The sequence below is a fragment of the Thermothielavioides terrestris genome, chromosome 2 (assembly GCF_000226115.1).
Source record: "Thermothielavioides terrestris NRRL 8126 chromosome 2, complete sequence".
In the NCBI taxonomy this organism is placed as follows: Eukaryota; Fungi; Ascomycota; class Sordariomycetes; order Sordariales; family Chaetomiaceae; genus Thermothielavioides; species Thermothielavioides terrestris.
The window spans coordinates 4,972,041-4,989,131 of NC_016458.1; the positions used below are offsets into that span (position 1 = coordinate 4,972,041).

General features: G+C 53.7%; 5 protein-coding genes and 1 non-coding gene across 6 annotated transcripts; 4 read left to right on the plus strand and 2 right to left on the minus strand.

Annotated features, from left to right (window-relative positions):
* Positions 1-290: 290 nt before the first annotated feature.
* On the plus strand, positions 291-3,241 carry THITE_2114134 (S-adenosylmethionine-dependent methyltransferase superfamily domain-containing protein). The gene is made up of 11 exons (XM_003652483.1): positions 291-1,206; positions 1,279-1,315; positions 1,403-1,451; positions 1,512-1,581; positions 1,657-1,726; positions 1,781-1,895; positions 1,952-2,086; positions 2,146-2,233; positions 2,285-2,462; positions 2,516-2,570; positions 2,631-3,241. The coding sequence occupies exons 1-11, from the start codon at positions 381-383 to the stop codon at positions 3,144-3,146; spliced, it is 2,139 nt and encodes a 712-aa protein (XP_003652531.1). The 5' UTR covers positions 291-380; the 3' UTR covers positions 3,147-3,241.
* A 747-nt stretch (positions 3,242-3,988) lies between these two features.
* THITE_2170239 (uncharacterized protein) lies at positions 3,989-6,831 on the plus strand. Its single transcript, XM_003652484.1, has 5 exons — positions 3,989-4,515; positions 4,608-5,300; positions 5,396-5,783; positions 5,877-6,128; positions 6,579-6,831. Exons 1-2 carry the CDS (start codon positions 4,097-4,099, stop codon positions 5,035-5,037), a joined length of 849 nt encoding a protein of 282 aa, XP_003652532.1. The 5' UTR covers positions 3,989-4,096; the 3' UTR covers positions 5,038-5,300; positions 5,396-5,783; positions 5,877-6,128; positions 6,579-6,831.
* Positions 6,832-9,087: 2,256 nt separating this feature from the next.
* THITE_2087665 (uncharacterized protein) lies at positions 9,088-10,035 on the minus strand (the record flags this gene model as incomplete). The annotated part of the gene is made up of 4 exons (XM_003652485.1): positions 9,088-9,131; positions 9,190-9,659; positions 9,712-9,837; positions 9,986-10,035. The coding sequence occupies 4 exons, from the start codon at positions 10,033-10,035 to the stop codon at positions 9,088-9,090; spliced, it is 690 nt and encodes a 229-aa protein (XP_003652533.1).
* A 1,436-nt stretch (positions 10,036-11,471) lies between these two features.
* On the plus strand, positions 11,472-12,272 carry THITE_2048054 (uncharacterized protein; the record flags this gene model as incomplete). Its single annotated transcript, XM_003652486.1, has 3 exons — positions 11,472-11,754; positions 11,849-12,026; positions 12,182-12,272. 3 exons carry the CDS (start codon positions 11,472-11,474, stop codon positions 12,270-12,272), a joined length of 552 nt encoding a protein of 183 aa, XP_003652534.1.
* Positions 12,273-12,701: 429 nt separating this feature from the next.
* Positions 12,702-12,772, minus strand: THITE_t76. The gene has a single exon. It is a non-coding gene; the product is annotated as a tRNA-Gly (tRNA).
* A 347-nt stretch (positions 12,773-13,119) lies between these two features.
* On the plus strand, positions 13,120-13,740 carry THITE_2087667 (uncharacterized protein; the record flags this gene model as incomplete). The annotated part of the gene is made up of 2 exons (XM_003652487.1): positions 13,120-13,256; positions 13,515-13,740. The coding sequence occupies 2 exons, from the start codon at positions 13,120-13,122 to the stop codon at positions 13,738-13,740; spliced, it is 363 nt and encodes a 120-aa protein (XP_003652535.1).
* Between the last annotated feature and the right edge of the window lie 3,351 nt (positions 13,741-17,091).

Sequence of the window (17,091 nt, forward strand, 5' to 3'; positions counted from 1 at the left end):
CCGTACTTTTTGAGCGATGTGTTCAGAGCAGGGAGCGACCTGCGACCCGCTGTTTCCAGTTTCCTTCATTCACTCCTGCCATGCCACGCTTGCCAGCGACTCAGCCTGCCATAACAGGGGAGCGTCAGCCCGCAGGGATCCTGCATTGGGTTTAGTGAAACGCATGGGCCTGGCCTGCCAATCAGGGAAGAACTGAGCGGGTACCAATCAATCGCTGGAAGAAGACAGTTTAACTAACTAACGTTATCGATAAGCTTTTTGGCTCGGAAAATTGGCACAAGAAGCAGCAAGTTCTGCGGGCGGATTGCTGCTTCACAAGCGCTATCCCGCTGCAAACGCCTCGAACACAAGCCGGGAAACCACGTTACAAACTCGCCAAAATGGGTGTGGGACGGCGCATGAAGAAACAGGGGCCGCCGGAGCCTCTGTCCGAAGAACATTTTGCCAACCTCAAGCGGAAAAAGGGTCTACCCGTCGACGATGTTCCCGCCGAGGCGCCCTCGAGCAAGAAGCGTCGCACAACTGCGAAACCCGAAAAGCCGTCCAAGAGCAACCGCGAGGAAAAGGCCACAAAGGATGACGCCGCATCGAAGCTGGCAGGGAAACAGACAAACGGCGCGAAGACGGCCCCGGGAGGATCAGCAAATGATCAGAAAGCTGGCAAGGTGAAGCCCAAGAAGGCTCAGCAGCCGGAACCCGAGTCGGACGAGGAAATGGACGATGAGTTTGGCGCCTCCGATCTTGAGGATGCCAGCAGCTCCGGGTTGGACGGGGACGACTTCCTTGGCTCAGATGACTCCGTCTATGACTCTGAACAGGAGGGCGGCAAGAAGAAGAAGTTCGTCTTCTCTGACGACGAGGACGACGACGAGGACCGTGAGGAGAAGTTGACGGCCGCCAACATCGTGGGTCTGTCAAAGAAGCTGGACGAGAGGTTAGCGAGGGAGGCAGAGGAGAACGAAGAGGAGCTGCGCCGAGAAGCGCTGCAGACCAACATCGACGGCGACAAGCCGAATATTCTTGGCGACGAGGGCGAGGAGGACGAGCTGTCATCGAAGACCAAGGGTCTCCTTGCACCCGATCTCCAGATGCTGAGGACCAGGATAACGGAGACGGTCCGGGTGCTGGAAAATTTCGCGAGCCTCGCCGAGGAAGGACGGAGCAGGGCCGAGTATACCAACCAACTGCTGAAGGACATCTGTGCTTGTATGTTGCACCTCGGCGCCATTGTTCAACCTCCTTGGCTTGGAGCACTCGTGCTGACAGCGGAAACCGTAGATTATGGCTATAACGAGTTCTTGGCGGAGAAGCTCATGTACGTTTCCTGCACCTAGGCCCTTCTCCGGTTACCTGGGCCCTCGCTCGCCTGAAGTGCTACAAGATGATTGCTGACAACCCACAGGAACCTCTTTCCGCCTCGTGAGGCATTTGCCTTCTTTGAAGCTAACGAGGTACTACAAGTTGACCCTACGATCAACCAGTTTGCGTTCAATAGCTAAACAAGGGGATAGAGCGCTCGTCCGGTCGTTATCCGCACCAACACTCTTCGGACACACCGCCGCGATCTTGCGCAAGCGCTGAGTTAGTGATTCCCCCTCCCCCCCTTCTTCATTCATTCAGCCCCTGTTGACGTTCGTTTCTGACACCTATCGCCAGTCAACCGCGGCGTCACGCTGGAGCCAGTTGGCAAGTGGTCCAAAGTCGGTCTGCAAGTGTTCGAGTCGAAGTACGTGTTGCATACATGGTCTGGCGCCCCTTGTCGAGACTAACTTGCCGCAAGTGTACCGTTGGGTGCCACTCCCGAGTATCTGGCTGGTCATTACATTCTGCAAGCAGCTTCCTCGTTCTTGCCCGTCATGGCTTTGTGCCCCCAGGAGAATGAGCGTGTTCTCGATGTAAGTTGCGTCCTGGTAATTTCGGCCTTGACCCATCTGACCCCATTTCACAATAGATGGCAGCAGCTCCCGGAGGCAAGACAACGCACATGGCCGCGCTGATGAAGAATACCGGTGTCATTTTCGCGAACGATCCCAACAAAGCTCGTGCCAAGGGTTTGATTGGCAACATCCACCGTCTCGGTGTGAGGGTGAGGATTTTCACCTTCCCCGCCTGTCTTGCATCCCTTAGCTGACGTCGAGGCCGTAGAACGCCATTGTTTGCAACTATGATGCTCGTGAATTCCCCAAGGTGATTGGAGGATTCGACAGGGTGCTCTTGGATGCCCCGTGCTCTGGTGCGTAGGATGAATTTGGCCGTTATGTTTTCTCTCGCTGACTTTGGACAGGAACTGGTGTTATTGCCAAGGATCCCTCAGTGAAGACCAACAGGGACGAGAAGGATTTCCTACGATTGCCGCACACACAAAAGCAACTGCTCTTGGCAGCCATTGACTCTGTCAACCACGCGAGCAAGACGGGTGGTTACATCGTCTACTCGACATGTTCCGTTGCAGTGGAGGAGAAGTAAGTCTGGCGTGTTTGAAGCCTCATGGACATACACACTAATGCCATTGCAGCGAGCAAGTTGTTGCCTATGCACTCAGCCGTCGTCCCAATGTCAAGCTCGTTGAGGTATGCCGCCTAGTCCGCTCTACTTGGCACAGGGCTCGTTGACTGACTTTGCTGTTCCAGACTGGTCTGCCCTTCGGCAAGGAAGGCTTCACCAGTTACATGGGCAAGACTTTCCACCCCAGTCTCAAACTGACGCGCAGATACTACCCGCACCTGTACAACATCGACGGTTTCTTCGTCGCCAAGTTCCAGAAGATTGGTCCCACACCGGCCAACGCGGTTCTGGCGAATGGCAAGAAGGACAAGAGCGCTTCCAGCGCTACGACCGCTGGCGATGAGAATGAAGAGGAGGTGATCGACAAGACGCCCATCGCCGCCGAGGGGGAGGAGAAGGACAAGGATGACTTTGGCGGGTTTGATGATGAGGCAGATGAGGAGTACATCCAACGTGCCAGGCGAAACGCGATGAGGAGACGGGGTCTAGACCCCAGAGCGCTGAAGAGGGGTCAGGAGAAGAAGACCGGTGTGGAGACGAAGACACCAAGTGAGGCGGCCAAGGAGAAATCCGACGAGGACAAGCCGAAGGAGAAGGAGAAGGACAAGCCGAAGGAGAAAAAGGGCAAGGGGGAAAAATAGGGGTCTCAAAATTAATGGAACTGTTCTGCGGCTGCATATCTTGGCATCTGCAGACTGCCCGTGGTCTTCAATTCACCAGCCGTTGGTCGCACATCAGGCATGTACCAGCTCTGCTCGAGATCCGGAGTCTCAGAGTCAATGTGGAATCGGAATTTTGAGACACTATTCGAGACCAGCCCCTTCGACGACTTCAGCAACCTCGTCGAGGCTCGCCGAGTGCAACGGGGAATTGGAGGTTTGAAGGCACGATCAAGCAGGCAGCAATGGTTCCGTCCCGGAACTCACATGACGGAGGTCGAGTTAAGCGAGCTCTTATTATGCATTCAGACCAAACCCGCCATCGGCCCAGGCTCACCAGGCAGCGAGCAAATGGCATGATAAATACCTCACGCTCGATAGGCGAGGCAGAAAGTGTAGGTATGTACGTCCAATCATTGCGGCCCTTCCCACAGCGAGCAGGGAAGAACCGCACCCAAGATCGAGCGCCGAAGAAGCCTTCGTCCTTCTCCATTCTGTTCGAAAACCTACGATTTGGGTCGTGGGCCACGGCCGCCTGCGAGCGCAGACAGGGACCTCGAAAATCGCATTGGAACCAGTTTCGAGAATGTTGAAGATTTGCGTTGTTCATGGAGAAGAAGGGAAGAGAGGGATCCAGAGTTCGAAATTTTTGGGGCTGTTTTGATGGAGGCGAGAGTGGGGGCTTGTGGCTGGTAACTGGCTAGCTAGGGCGAAGTGGCTTGACTCAAATGCCATGCATTGTGGCTGATGCGGTCCAGCCAGCCGGCGCCGGTCGCCAATTAAAGTTGACGTTCTGCGAGCTGCAACCTGCAAGCAGCCGAGCCGCAACCGCGGTATTATAACGGAGCTCTCAACCTCAACTCAGGAGATCGGATATTGAACACATAACCATTTGTCGAACAAACCCCGCGAAATACGATACGCCACAGAATATGAACGCGGCGCAGTCTCTCCCGCGGTTTCTGCTCCCTCGACTGAGCTGGACCAGCCCGCTCTCGACCGTCACCAACATCCCGGGTGCTCCCGCTGTTGTCTTTCAGCAGGCGCGGAACAGTGCACCAGGAGCCGGATGGCGCCCATCGCCGACGAGATCTCTCCATACACCCGCCGCGGGTTCTACAAACAGGTGCGCGGTCATGCGGCCGAATAATACGGATTGCCGGCTAGGAAAGAGTCTAAGCAACATCGTCCGCAACCCGGTGCTCCGCCGCTCGTTCCACGTCTCGGCGGCTCGGAGACGAGACCACCACTTTGACACGCTGCGCTTCGTGCAGCGGCTGCAAGAAGAGGGGTTCACAGAGGAGCAATCCGTGGCCATGATGAAGGTGCTCAACGACGTCATCGAGGAGAGGTAAGGGCCATCATTCCTCCTCCCCTTCGACCGCACAGACCTCCCCGGAGAAGAGAAGTTGTCACACTGACCGATTCGGCGGCGCGCCCCAGCATCCAAAACCTCACGCGCACGATGGTGCCGCGCGAGGAGGCGGCCAAGACGACGTACACGCAGAAGGTGGACTTCGCCAAGCTGCGCAGCGAGCTGCTGTCGGCGGACAGCACCGAGTCGAACGCGACGCGGGCGTCGCACGAGAAGCTGACCAACGACATCGCCAAGCTGAGCAGCCGGCTGCGCGACGAGATCGGCCGCACGCAGGCGAGCGTGCGCCTCGATCTCAACCTGGAGAAGGGCCGCATCCGCGAGGAGGCCGTCTCGCAGGAGCTCAAGATCAAGGAGACCGAGACCAAGATCGAGCAGGAGGCCGCCGCCCTGCGCCAGCAGCTCGAGCAGGTCAAGTTCCAGACCCTGCAGTGGCTGATGGGCGTGTGCACCGGCTTCGCGGCGCTGCTGCTGGGTGCTTGGAGGTTGCTGATGTGATGAGGAACGCAGCTAGCTGCAGCTGCAGCAAAAGGGCTGGCTAGGCTGGCGTGGGCTTATTTACTCGCTTTGGCCTTGTTGATACTATCGTCAGCTGAACGAAGCATGTCCATTCATTCTGCGTTATTTCGTTCTTCACCTGGCAATCTACGTAGGCGGATGAGAGGCCTGTTCAACACGCCACAGGTTATTCCTGCGTCTCAGCACTAGATTGGCAATACAGAAGAAGAATAAGCATGCACTTCATGGGATCTCGGGAACTTGTGAGTTGCCAGGCAACCTTCCGACCAAGCGGCCGAGCTTGCTCGTGTTTGCAACCGATCAAACCAACTTACTAACGTACGGGGAAAAAAATAAGAAAAAGGACAGCCCATCCCGCGGGTCCTGAATTGTATTTGCCCACCGCCACATGTCGGACCCGTGATATACAAATGCGGCTAGCTACCAAGAATGCAGCGCCAGAGTAACTTAAAACAACGCAGGCCCGGTCAACCGCCTGCGGTGGGGGTTGCTTCAACCCCACGGCTCCGTTACGGAGAAGAAAAGAAAAGCGTGGCGGTGGTGCTGTTGTTGCTTGTTGTTGTTGTTGTTGTTTTATGCGGGATGATGTATGGCTGCCGCCTATGTTTCCAATATCAACGCGCGAAAGAGATTCGTTTTCTTTGTTTGCTTCCTCCCACGTCACGGCCTTGAATCCTAAGAGCTGACCTGAGCAGGAAACTCAGCACCGGAGAAGGGAAGAACGTCTGTTCGAGAGAGAGAGTGTGTCAGAATCCCCTTGCCGAGCAGCAGCAGACAAACAAGCCAGGCAGGGAGGAGAGGGAGCAGTCCTAACTCACTTAGGCCTCGATGATGGAGCGAGCCGCATTGTACATGGCGTGCAGGTCGCGGGTGGCCTTGTTGCAGGCGCCGTCGGGGCTGTGGCAGGCGAAGCTGGCCTCGGCGGCGCGGCGGGAGAACTGCGGGTCGGTGGCCATGCGGCGGGCGCGCTGGTGGTTGGCGGCGTCGATGGTGTTGATGACGGCGTTGGCGGCGCGCTTGGCGGTCCAGCACGCGTTGCCCTCGCTCTCGCACCGCTTGCGCTCCTCGGCCGCCGCCGCCGAGCCGTCGCGCTTGTAGCACGACTCGCCCACGAACCGGCTGCACATGGGGTCCGCCATGCGCTTGTCCTCCGCCGGCGCGTCGCGCTTCCAGCACGGCTGCCCCAGGAAGAAGGTGCACCAGCCGTGCTGCGGCTCCGCCTCGCGCTTGCTGACCGCCTGCTCCTCGGCGGCGGCGGCCTCGGACCGCTTCCAGCACGGCTGGCCCAGGAAGAAGGTGCACCAGCCGTGCTGCGGGTTGGCCTCGCGCTTGCTGACGGCCTGCGCCTCAGCAGCAGCAGGCTCGGACCGCTTGTTCTTCCAGCAGGGCTGGCCGAGGAAGAAGGTGCACCAGGGCTCGGCCTCGCGCTTCTCGGTGGGCTGCTCCGCGGTGGTGGCGGTCGGAGCGGTGAAGTGCAGGGCCCTGTAGAAGGCGAGGGGGTCGGCCTGGCTGGCGGCGATGGCGAGGGCCAGCTCGTTGATCTGGCTGCGGGCGATGTGGGCCGTCTCGCTGGAGGACTCGTCGCGGGCGGCGAGGCTGGCGGACTCTCGCAGGGCATTGGTGAAGGCGTCCGCGGCGCGCTTGACCGTGTCGCAGGGCTGGCCTTCGGTGGAGCACCAGCGCTTGTCTTCCTCCTGGGCCGGCGCCGCGTCCACGGACGCGAGCACGGCCAGGAGGGTGAGGGGGAGGGTGAACTTCATGGTGTTGAAGTCCTGGAGGGAAGGGTTGTTGAGTGTTTGAATGAAGGTCTGTGTATCCGGTCTTCGACGAAAGTATGGATGACCCGTAGATATACGGTTGACGGTGTAATTGGGGTGAACAGAGGAGCGGGTGTGAAGACGGAGGCCAAGAGTACGATGTCTTATAGACGTGAGACGAGGTCTTATTCAGGGGGTTGAGTTTATTGTCGGAATGCTCTCTAGCGGAAAGCTTCGCAACTCGCCCAGCACTACAGGCTTCATTGTCAAAGACGGTGACCGGTCACGCCGCCAGTCGAGAAAGAACCCTTGAACAAACGCAAAAAAACAGATGTGTATTCGGGAACACGGCTCCATGGCTGTTGGAGAGCTCGCAGCAAAGGCCTATTGAGACCCCAAGTAGGAAATATGTGCCTCCCGGCGAGGAACATCCTCTTTTTCAGCCACAAAGCGCCCCCGCACAACTGCAAGGGCGGCGGCGAATTCCCCACGAATTACACTGGGGAAGACTATCTCCCTTGGTGCTCGAGGGACGCTAGACTTGGCCGGGCGTCGGCTTGAGTCGAGGTGTGGGTGCTTGATTGTCGAGTGTTGGGTGAGTGGGCCCCCTATTCAGATGTTTATTCAAAACCGCTTTGGGAAAGGGGTGGCTTATTGCTGAAAGAACAACAGCCAACCAACACTCACACTCTTCGCCTACCGGTCTGCCCCGACACCATCCCTGGCTTGCTGCTTGCTATCTTTGACCTAGTTTGTCGGACAAGGGCGGGTTTCGAGAAACGGTCCGAAAGTCCGATGCCCTCTGTCTGTGTAACTGCTACAACGTGGACTTTCGTTGCCACGACGGCGCCCTGACCGAGCGAGCCATGCTTGAGCCGCTGCCCATTCCTCTTCCGGGACGGCAGGCAGCTAGCTGATGTTTGTATATCAGCTGGCTTCCCAAATCGTATAGATTGCGGAATGGGCTGGATTCGCGGACGTCAACAGACTCGTGTTCTTCGAGGGGGAGCCGATAGTTGAAGCCGCAGGGCTCTCCCAGGTTTGCTGAGGTTGTCAGCGCGTGACCTTGTGACAGCTCGCTGCGGTTCCGTCGAAGTTATCTGTCGTTTACTCTTTTTGTTAGCGTATCTCGGAATACTCCGTCCTGGGTCTCCTTTCCTTCCATGTTCCCGTCACCAGCGGTATCCACCCATCGGTCAAGGCCGTGTCGGGGAGTCGACTGGTCAAGTGACGGCCGTCCCTAGCGAAGCCCGTCAGGCACCCCTTTCATAGACCCGCGGAATCCTTGGGGTGCCTACTCCGTAGACCGCTTAGTTCCGAACAGCATCTTTGAGACGTGAATCAGAAGCCCGTGTCGTCTTTCATGCTTTGCCGTCTGTCCCCGTCGCCCAGAGAGAGAGGCCCCAACGGAAATGGGCTCGAAATATGTGGACTCGGTGCCCTCATCACATGGGCTTCCAGTCCCCAGTCGAGCAGTGTGGATGCCGCCCCGGGGTGTCCTGGCATCGGGAAGCGTTGTTGGGGCCGCCGACATCGCCGTCCAATCCCAGCCAGGTTTGGTCTGGGTCGGTTGTGCAGCGATCACGTCGTCCAAATTAGACTAAACGCCGTAGTTCACGGGAGCCATTGGTTTTTTTGGACCTAAGCAGACAGTCACTTATCAAGCAGGAACGATTTCAGCAGCGAGTTTAGCCATCGGGTGAGGGAATGCAGCCGTGGAGCTGAAAATGGAATGTTTGGCGTTGACTTTCTAGGACCCAGAGCAATAAGGCTTGAAGTCAGAGCGGGCAGTTCTCAGTCTATCTGATTCATTTTTCCTCCGTAAGGGAAGTCTCGTCATCATTGCGCCGTTTCCAGATGCCTGCCTACTGGCGGGCTTTTTACCTCATTCGTTTCCGTCTCTCATCAGCTCATACAGCGACAAGGTTCCAGCCCTCGTTTGCTGTTACTAGAAGATTGCTTCCTTTACGAATATGCCCACCAAAGAATTGGTACAGGGATGCCAGCCCCATGTGAACTCAGCAACCCTGAACGGTTCGTCCTGGCCCATTGCAAGCCACCTCCTCCTGCTCGGAGATAACAAACAAACGGCCGCCCCCGTGACCTGAAGGCAGTTTTTTCGCCGCCGCCGTCCTTCCAGCCCCCGCCCGGGCAGCCATCCTCAGGGCCCGGTAGCCGGGACGCCTCCTGAGCGTAGGATACGGCCGCGGCGCAGGAGGCACGAAGCGTGCCACACCGACGAGCGGCATTGCCCTTATTATTTTGGGGCCTGCTACGAATACCTCGCATGGCTGCTGCTGACTAGGCAGCGTGACCCTGTCGTCGTTAGTCAGTGGCAAGCAGCTGAGAGCTGTAGACGCAGCTGCATACCGACCTAGGTGCTGGCTGCAAGGGGCGGTGTGATGGCGTGTTGCGAGTGCCATGGCCATTGGCTGCGGCTCCTCCTCCCCCTCCCCATTGATGCCTCCTCTTCCTCTTCCCTTTGCGGCTACATTGCTCTCTGCGGTGCTGCTCTGCATGACTGGCACCGGAACCGCAGTCTGCGGCAGAGGCTTTCGCGGCACAACAACGCCACGTGCCCTACCGGTGTTCCCAATCAACTTGTTCCGGGAAACATCCAGGATCAGACGCCCACTGGGGCGGCGTTGGATGATGGGTTGTGTCACGGGAGCAGCAGCAGTGTTGGGTCCCGGTTGGATTCGTATGTCGGGCGGCACAGCGGCCTGGGATGGACTCTCCACCGCGGGGTGGTACGGCTGGAACGACACCAAAGGCGGCATGGGCAAGCCTTGATATGCGCTCTGCTTTGTCCCACATGAGACGAGCGGCCCCGCCGCGACGAGCCTTCTCGGGTTGGCCATTGCCGGCCGATACAGCGAGCGATATACAGACTCACCTTGACCCTTGCTGATGGTCTCTGGTTCCTGGGAGGATGTAGTAGGGGTCGTCGGTTGGAGACAGATCGCAGGTTGGCCCTCGGGAGGCGCCTCTGCGTTCTCTGAGCAATCCGATGACGCGCCCCCTGGGGGTTCTCCGTTAGCAGGCGGTAATTTCGGGTAGCTCCAGTCATCCGAGAGAAACAACAGAGTCGACGTATTTTTTACAACTCGAAGAACCTTGAATGACGGTTCCACCGGTTGCTTTCTACGCGGGAACCTGAGCCAGCGGACAACCCTGGGCGGCGGATGGCCCCATCGTCTGCGCCGTGGTTGCGGTCCATGAGGGTAGAACGGACTGCTAGGCATGGTATACGCCTCAGCAACTCGTTCTCCAGCTTTCCGGGTAATTTGTGCGTTCGTGTGGCCTCGAGCACGCGGGGGCTTTGTCACTGCCGCGGGAATGCCCAAGAGGGAGCCCAAACCAAGTCAGAGGCCGTAGTGCGGCGCCCGACACAAGTTTCATATAGCATTCTAGAATCGGAAAGACGGCACTGCCTTTTATTGCTTAGACAAGAGTGTGCACCGATTTCACAGTCCTGAACAATGTCTTTGTTCGTGCGATTCGTACTACTTCAGGGTCCTTTATTGTCCCTTTGTTGCATTGCTTGCGACGGCCTCCATTACCTGAACATCGAGAATACAGCCCCCCTCGACTGAAAACACACTCCCACAAATTCACAGTGACCGTAGCCGGCCGTTTCCGGGACCTTAACACTGCTCAAAATACTCCCGGTTTGCTGCCGAACAGTAGCCGGCCGCTTCCAGACTAGGGCCTGAATCAGGCACGCATGCCATTCGAACTCCCAAATTCGAAGTCAGATGAACTAATTGCTATACTAGTCTTAGCGGCAAGCTGAGGTTCAAGTCTCTACTTCCCAGGCATGAATGCTGGTCATGATGACGATTTGGCTAATGGTCGGATATTGCCCATCTTACTCAGCATTGCCAGCTCAGTTTAATGGTGAGTTGGTTGTCCGAAGATGGTTGGCAAGCACAACGTTATATCTCAATAAGCTGTCTAGTTTCACGTTTACCCTTCTCCAAGGTTGCAACAGAAGGACATGTCGAAGTGCCCTAAACCGTCGTAGAACTCACCGTCAAGCTACTAGGTTGCAACGAAGTGAACGTGGGTACATATATTTGGCCATCTGGATTTGAAGACAAGAGCCAAACTGAATGTTTCCGTACATTTTTTAGTCATACTTTTGAACACCACAAACACCAAAATGTAGGCCAGCCCGGTCACCGCTTATGAGCAGTAACACAGCAATGTTGTATCAACCTGCTTGAGACGGACAGCCCAGGACATGCACTCTACCACCACTGAGTGCTGTCTCTGGGTTTGTGAGGTGCATCTCCCAGCCGGCATTACATGATCTGCTTGTATCTATCTTTGTAGTGTACACAGTGTGATTCAACCTAACACGGGATGTTTGCAGCGCAGCGTGCGGCCTGCGTCACAGAGTGCGGTCCGCATCACGGGGAGTCTATGACGGCCCGTCGCCGGTTTCTTCTTGATGGTGAAAGCCTCACAGGCCGCCAAAGCGGCGGTCGCCATGTGGCCGAAGCTCAGTGAAGACGAGGGTCATAGATGCTCACGGCTCGCACTCCTTTCTCACCCAAAAAGTTCGGCGTCTTTCTTGGTCAGGTTCCCAGAACACCAGAAGGATTTCTTGATACCTTTCCAAGCTCGCAAACTACTCTCCAAGAAAACACCATGGTCCTCAAGCGCCCCGAGCTCTGCCGAGTCACCGGCTTCAACAGCTGGACCGACATCGAGCTCTGGATCCGCGACATTGTCGCGACCGCATATCACGAACTCGTCGAAGATTACCTCAAGGCCTTCAAAGACCGCGGCGAGAAGGATCCCGGCGGCAACGGGGCCATCAAGGAGTACTTCGTCCGTTTCGCCTACGACATCGAGAAATTGGTGACGAAACGCGCCGCCGAGATGCAGAGCGGCCATTCCGGCCAGGAGCAGGAAATCAACAAGGAACGCTGTACGTGAGAAACTGGCCGAGTTGATGGTGTTTGTTCTTGTCTTTCGGCAAGCCGCAGGAAAATGCTAAACACACAAAATTGCTGCCTTCTTAGGGCTCACGATGCACCACTACAAACGGTTCATGGTCGAAGCCCTCGCCCTCGACCGGGTCAAGGCCGCGAGCTCTCCGGACGAGAAGAACACCATCTCCAGCAAGGCCTGGGCGGCGAACCCGATCACGCTCTTCGCCAACATGTACGAGCTGACCGATGCGCTCTGCCACAACTACTGGTCAGTAATCGGCGAAATCAACAACCTCCTCACTTGGCAGCGACCCAGCTACTGCCAGTTGCCTACCCATTTCCCCGTTTCCACGTAGCGAGGACTCAGAGGGAGCGAGCGAGTGAGCAAATATGGCTGACCATGTTGTGCTCCCCGTCAAACAGGAAACCCGCCGATTCCGACTGGGACCCGGACGACTCCGATGTCCCGTTCACCGACCCGGCAGATCCATCCGCTGAGCCGCCGCAGAACTGAGTTCTAGACAATAAATCAACTGCTGCCGGCCATAGAGTGCTAGGTGGATGAAGGAAATGAACGGGGAAAGGGAGACAGGAAAGGGGGAGGAGGAGAAGAGGAAGAGGCCCGCCACCGACAATGGTGGCTAGGAGGATCGCATGGGCAGCATTTACTTGCGATCGCCGGTCTATTCTAGGCATTCGATGCGCTTACAATTTCACAATTTCCGTACTTGGCTTCACTGCGAAGTGTTGCGGCTGAAATCAAACCTGAGAAGGAAGCTTGAAACGTGCTTTGCTCGATCATGAGCTCTACCCCCGCTGGTAGGACAAGTATGCTTCGATATTTGGCGGACAATCCTTGAGAAGCAAGCAGATATGAGGGAAAAAAGCAAGAAATACGCCAGCTACCAACCGACGTTTGGAGCAAAAGAGAAGAGCTTTGTGATGCGTCAGCCGCGAATCGAACGCGGGGCTCATCGATGGCAACGATGAATTTTACCACTAAACCACTGACGCTTGTGTGAATTCCACCGAAAAAATGTCTCATAAGAGGGACCGAGCGCGCCACAGGACCAAGCGCAGCACAACCTCTGATTCATCGTTTCTATACCCCAGGTCGAAGTCCTGTCCATACGCGATGTAGATATCCAGTCAAGATGCGGATGGGCCACGGACCCTTCTGATCGGACCAGCTCTTCTCTTCCCCGTTGGGCTTTTTTCGGGATTAAGGGCGCCATTGAGATCGATGGGAACTCCCATTGCACTGACCTCGTTCTGTCGGAGGGGGATGATTAGATTCTTGACGCAGATGTCGCGATGGAGAATGTTGCTTTTGCAACGTCGGACAGGCCCCGAGAAGCTCGATGGCGGTCTCAGACTGGTTTATCGGTCGTCCGAGAGGGAAGGCTTTGATGCCGGAGAACGTGCGGCTGATGAAAGGCGGACTCTCATCTTCGTTCAAGACGGGCGAGCGCGTTCGGGTGTACCTCTTCTGCCTGCTGTGCCCGGCATGAAACCTACGGTTGGTGGAACCGGAGACCGCCCCGCAAACCTCCGACGCTGCCTAGGTCCTGCTACCCGAGAGCCCTGACGACGCCCTGTTGGCTTTGGCGTATTCCTTTGACGGATGGGGTTGAGGAGCTGGGAAGCGGAGGTGGTGCCCGAGCGACTCAGTTGATAATTCACACAGTTGTATCTTATCCCTCCGGTCTCCTGCCAGCAGCCATACGAGCAGAGATTCGAGCTGATCTCCGGGTAGGCTTTTGGGTAGGCTTGTTGAGGACGGCTCCATCCTTTTGGAGAACTGTTTGGGTAGGTTTGTCAACTACGGCGTCGTCCTCTTGGAGAAGAGCCAGGACCGCCTGAGCGATTGCTACCAGAGAGGCAGCGGGGAGAGGGGAGACGGAAGATTTGGCCGCGGGGAGCCTCGACAAGGACGTGGTGGGAGCGGAGGAGGGAAGCGCGGCAGCCGGATCTACTGCTAGAGTCCATCCAGAAAGCATGAGCAGCGCCTCCACAGCGACCTGCTCAGCAGGAGAGATGCTCCCCATTGTTATTTGTGCGACTGGAGGCCCAAAAAGAACTTAGACAGTATAAGACGACCGGAAGAGGGCCCGTGGGAGCAGGGTGTGTTGGAGAGAATTGAAAGGCGACAGGGAGGGAGCAATTCATACACTCAAAAAACACATCATGAGCCGCAAAGGGAAACAGAAGGTCGCATGTGAACGCCTCCTGACGGTACATTTCGCCAAAGCCATCATAATAAATCAATGCATGTGCACGGCCAAGAGCAAACGTGCATTTCTTACTTAGTGCATCTGGAGAAAGGAAAAAGGCGGATAGAACACGCAACCTCAATATGTATGCTGGCAGGTCCACGGCACCACTGAATCTGATCAGTGGCGGCATTTCCTACCCTGCATAGCCAAACTAGACCAATCTCCATCTCCAACCAAGTTCATCAACCGAGAAATTGAATGCATTTCTCATGTAAGTCTAAACAAACCCATGTGGCAAGAAAAGTTCAACATGGAGACTCGCTTACGGCGGGAATGAGAAAAAAATAAGAATAGAAAAGAAAAAGATCTCAGAAAACATTGTACTAGCAGGGTAAGAGAACAGACAGCAAGCAAAGCCCGGTCTCCCTGACAAGTTGAGCCGCATGGCGTTGATGAATAACGGCCGCTCTCCTTGGCTTCAGGGGAAAGGAGTTCAGGGGTTCAGGGGCTACAGAATATTTGCCTGGGAAACAAGGGTTAGGGTAACTCTGTCTCAGTCCCTCAAGGCACACCAGATTGAGTGTCTCTGCGCCATACAGTCGCCCCCTGGTTTGTTTGTTAGTTTGGTACTTACGGTGGGCCACAACAAGGGTTTGAAAGCCAATCAACAATGGATTACAAAAACTGTACAGTACTTAATCTTCCATAGAAAAACAGAAGCGAAACAGGTCAATCTCAGTACCTCGTGTACCCCTCCGATTCTCAACACCTGCGCCAGCCGCCTTGGCATGGAATGAACCAACCGCAACAGATACCAGGTAGTCAGAGGGCACCGCATTCCACGCCTGCAAAATAGCTTCCTTCAATGCCTCGACGGTTGGCCGGCTAGGATAGTAAAGCTGAACTGCCCACCTGGCTGATCTGGCTGATCTGGCTGATTTGGCTGATTTGGCTGCCCTGGCCGATTTTGAAGGATTTGATGGTTTTGATGGTGGTGATGCTTTTTTGATGGTTTGGTGGAATGCAGTGCCAGAGCTAGGAACTAAACAGGTGGGTAAAAAGGCCGAGTTTGGTTGGCTGTAGGCCCCTGTCAAAAAGTGGGGGCAAGAACCAAACTAACAAACAAACCAGGAGTGTCCTGTAGTTCGGAGTTAATGTTACCTAGACTACAACCAAAGATTCGGACCTATCAGCAGTTCCTTGGTCAAAAAAAAAGCCACTCTCAAATTTATTGCGCTTTTAAGCAGTTTAGCCATTGCAGTCGACATCGAGAACCAGAGAGCCAGAGAGCCAGGCAGTGCATACCTTAGCGCACCAGGGGGGGGTGGCAAAATGATCTCTGTGTTATACGCAGATGGTGCTCGGTGACCATCTAGCGGTAAACGTATAAGGGTAAGAAAGATCAATGCCTCTTAGCCTCGTTAGCTGATGAGGCGGCACTCCTAAACACTAGTATATATCACAAAAGTATATTGATACAGTCTATCTTTCTATAAAGGGGTTCTAGGTAAGGTTCCCTTTTTAAGGGAACGCTCGTTACCCCTAACCGTAATACGGTTATAGGTGCCCTTGCCACAGTTGTATATAATAAGTGCCTAGGGATAAGAAGAAAAGATAGCGTCCTCGCTATTATTATAGAACTTAATATAGGATAAAGGAGTATATAGAAAGGGAAGAAAACTAATCTATATTATACCCTATATAGGATTTCTATATCTATTATCCTAGTCTATAGCGAAGTCCTCTATTATAATACGTTCGTTCATTTGTTCTACTTATCGAGATCGACTATATTATTACTAGTATAAAGGTTGTCTTTTCCAACCTTAGATACCTTTGTTGCTGCTTTACGTTTAGTAGAAGCAAGCGTCTTCTTAAGCTTTTTAGGAAAACGTATTAGCGTCTTCTATACTTTGTCGTCAATAGTTACTTTATATTGGTACTTAGTAATAGTAACTTTAGTCGTTTTAGCTTCTAACGTTGAATAGATACTTTTATTGCACTAGCTTTATAGTGTCTTAGCTAGCGTCGTTAATACAACTAGTAGCGTAGCTTTAGCGATAGATACTTTAGTAGATATTCTCTAAGTAGGTAGCTATATAGTCTTAGTAGAGTATATAGTCGTTATAGTTATAGTATAGCTAACCTTGGGCACTACCTCTTAGTGTCCAACGGTTTAGATAGCTATAGTAGCCTACTTCGCAACGTCTATCTTCGTAGTAGACGAATCTATCGTAGTAGTTTAGGACTCAATAGCCACTAAATAGTGTTCAACGTCCTATATACGCTATACTAGTCCTATATAGATACCGTTATATAGGTTTACTATCGTTTAGGTAGTAAGGTCGATCTTCTTTAAAAGGGCGTTGTTCTTATAATAGAGATCTATTATAGTCTTGTTATACACTAGCTATAAGTCGTTAATCTTTGTTGTCCAGTGATAGTATATATTATTAAGGTCGCTCTAAAAGGTAAGACTACTAAGATCTAGGTTACTAGCTTTACTATTTACTTTCAATATACTAATAAGCTTTACTGATTCTACTATAGTTTTTTCGACTTCTTTAATATAGACTTAGTACTTCTAGGCGAATTGAAGTAGATCCTTAGTTAACGTTTATACTACTTTTATATCTATTTATAGAGATTTAATAGCGTTATTGTTTATAATAACTATATAGCTAGTACCGTTTGCTACATCTATAGCTCTAACATTGTTATAATAGGTAAGCCTAAGCTCTACTAATATTACATTTATAGAAGGGTTGCCCTCGCCCTTAGGCGAGATATAATACAATATAAGAATCTTAATCGCTATTAGTATATAGCTCGCTATAACTATACCTATCTCTTAGAACTCTTTAAAAGCTCTCTTAATCGTGCCTTTAATCCTCTAGACGTATAGGTTGTATATAAAGCTAGTAGGCTTGTCACTAAAATCCTTCTTTAGGACTATACAGTGAAACCTAACGAATTATATTGCTAGTTTAGCTATATATTCGTTATTATAACTAAAATCTATATATATATAAGCAAGCGCTTCACTTATAGTAGCGATATACTTATTTATAGCTCTAGTTAGGTGCTAAGAGTATCTATATAATATATAGGTTTCTT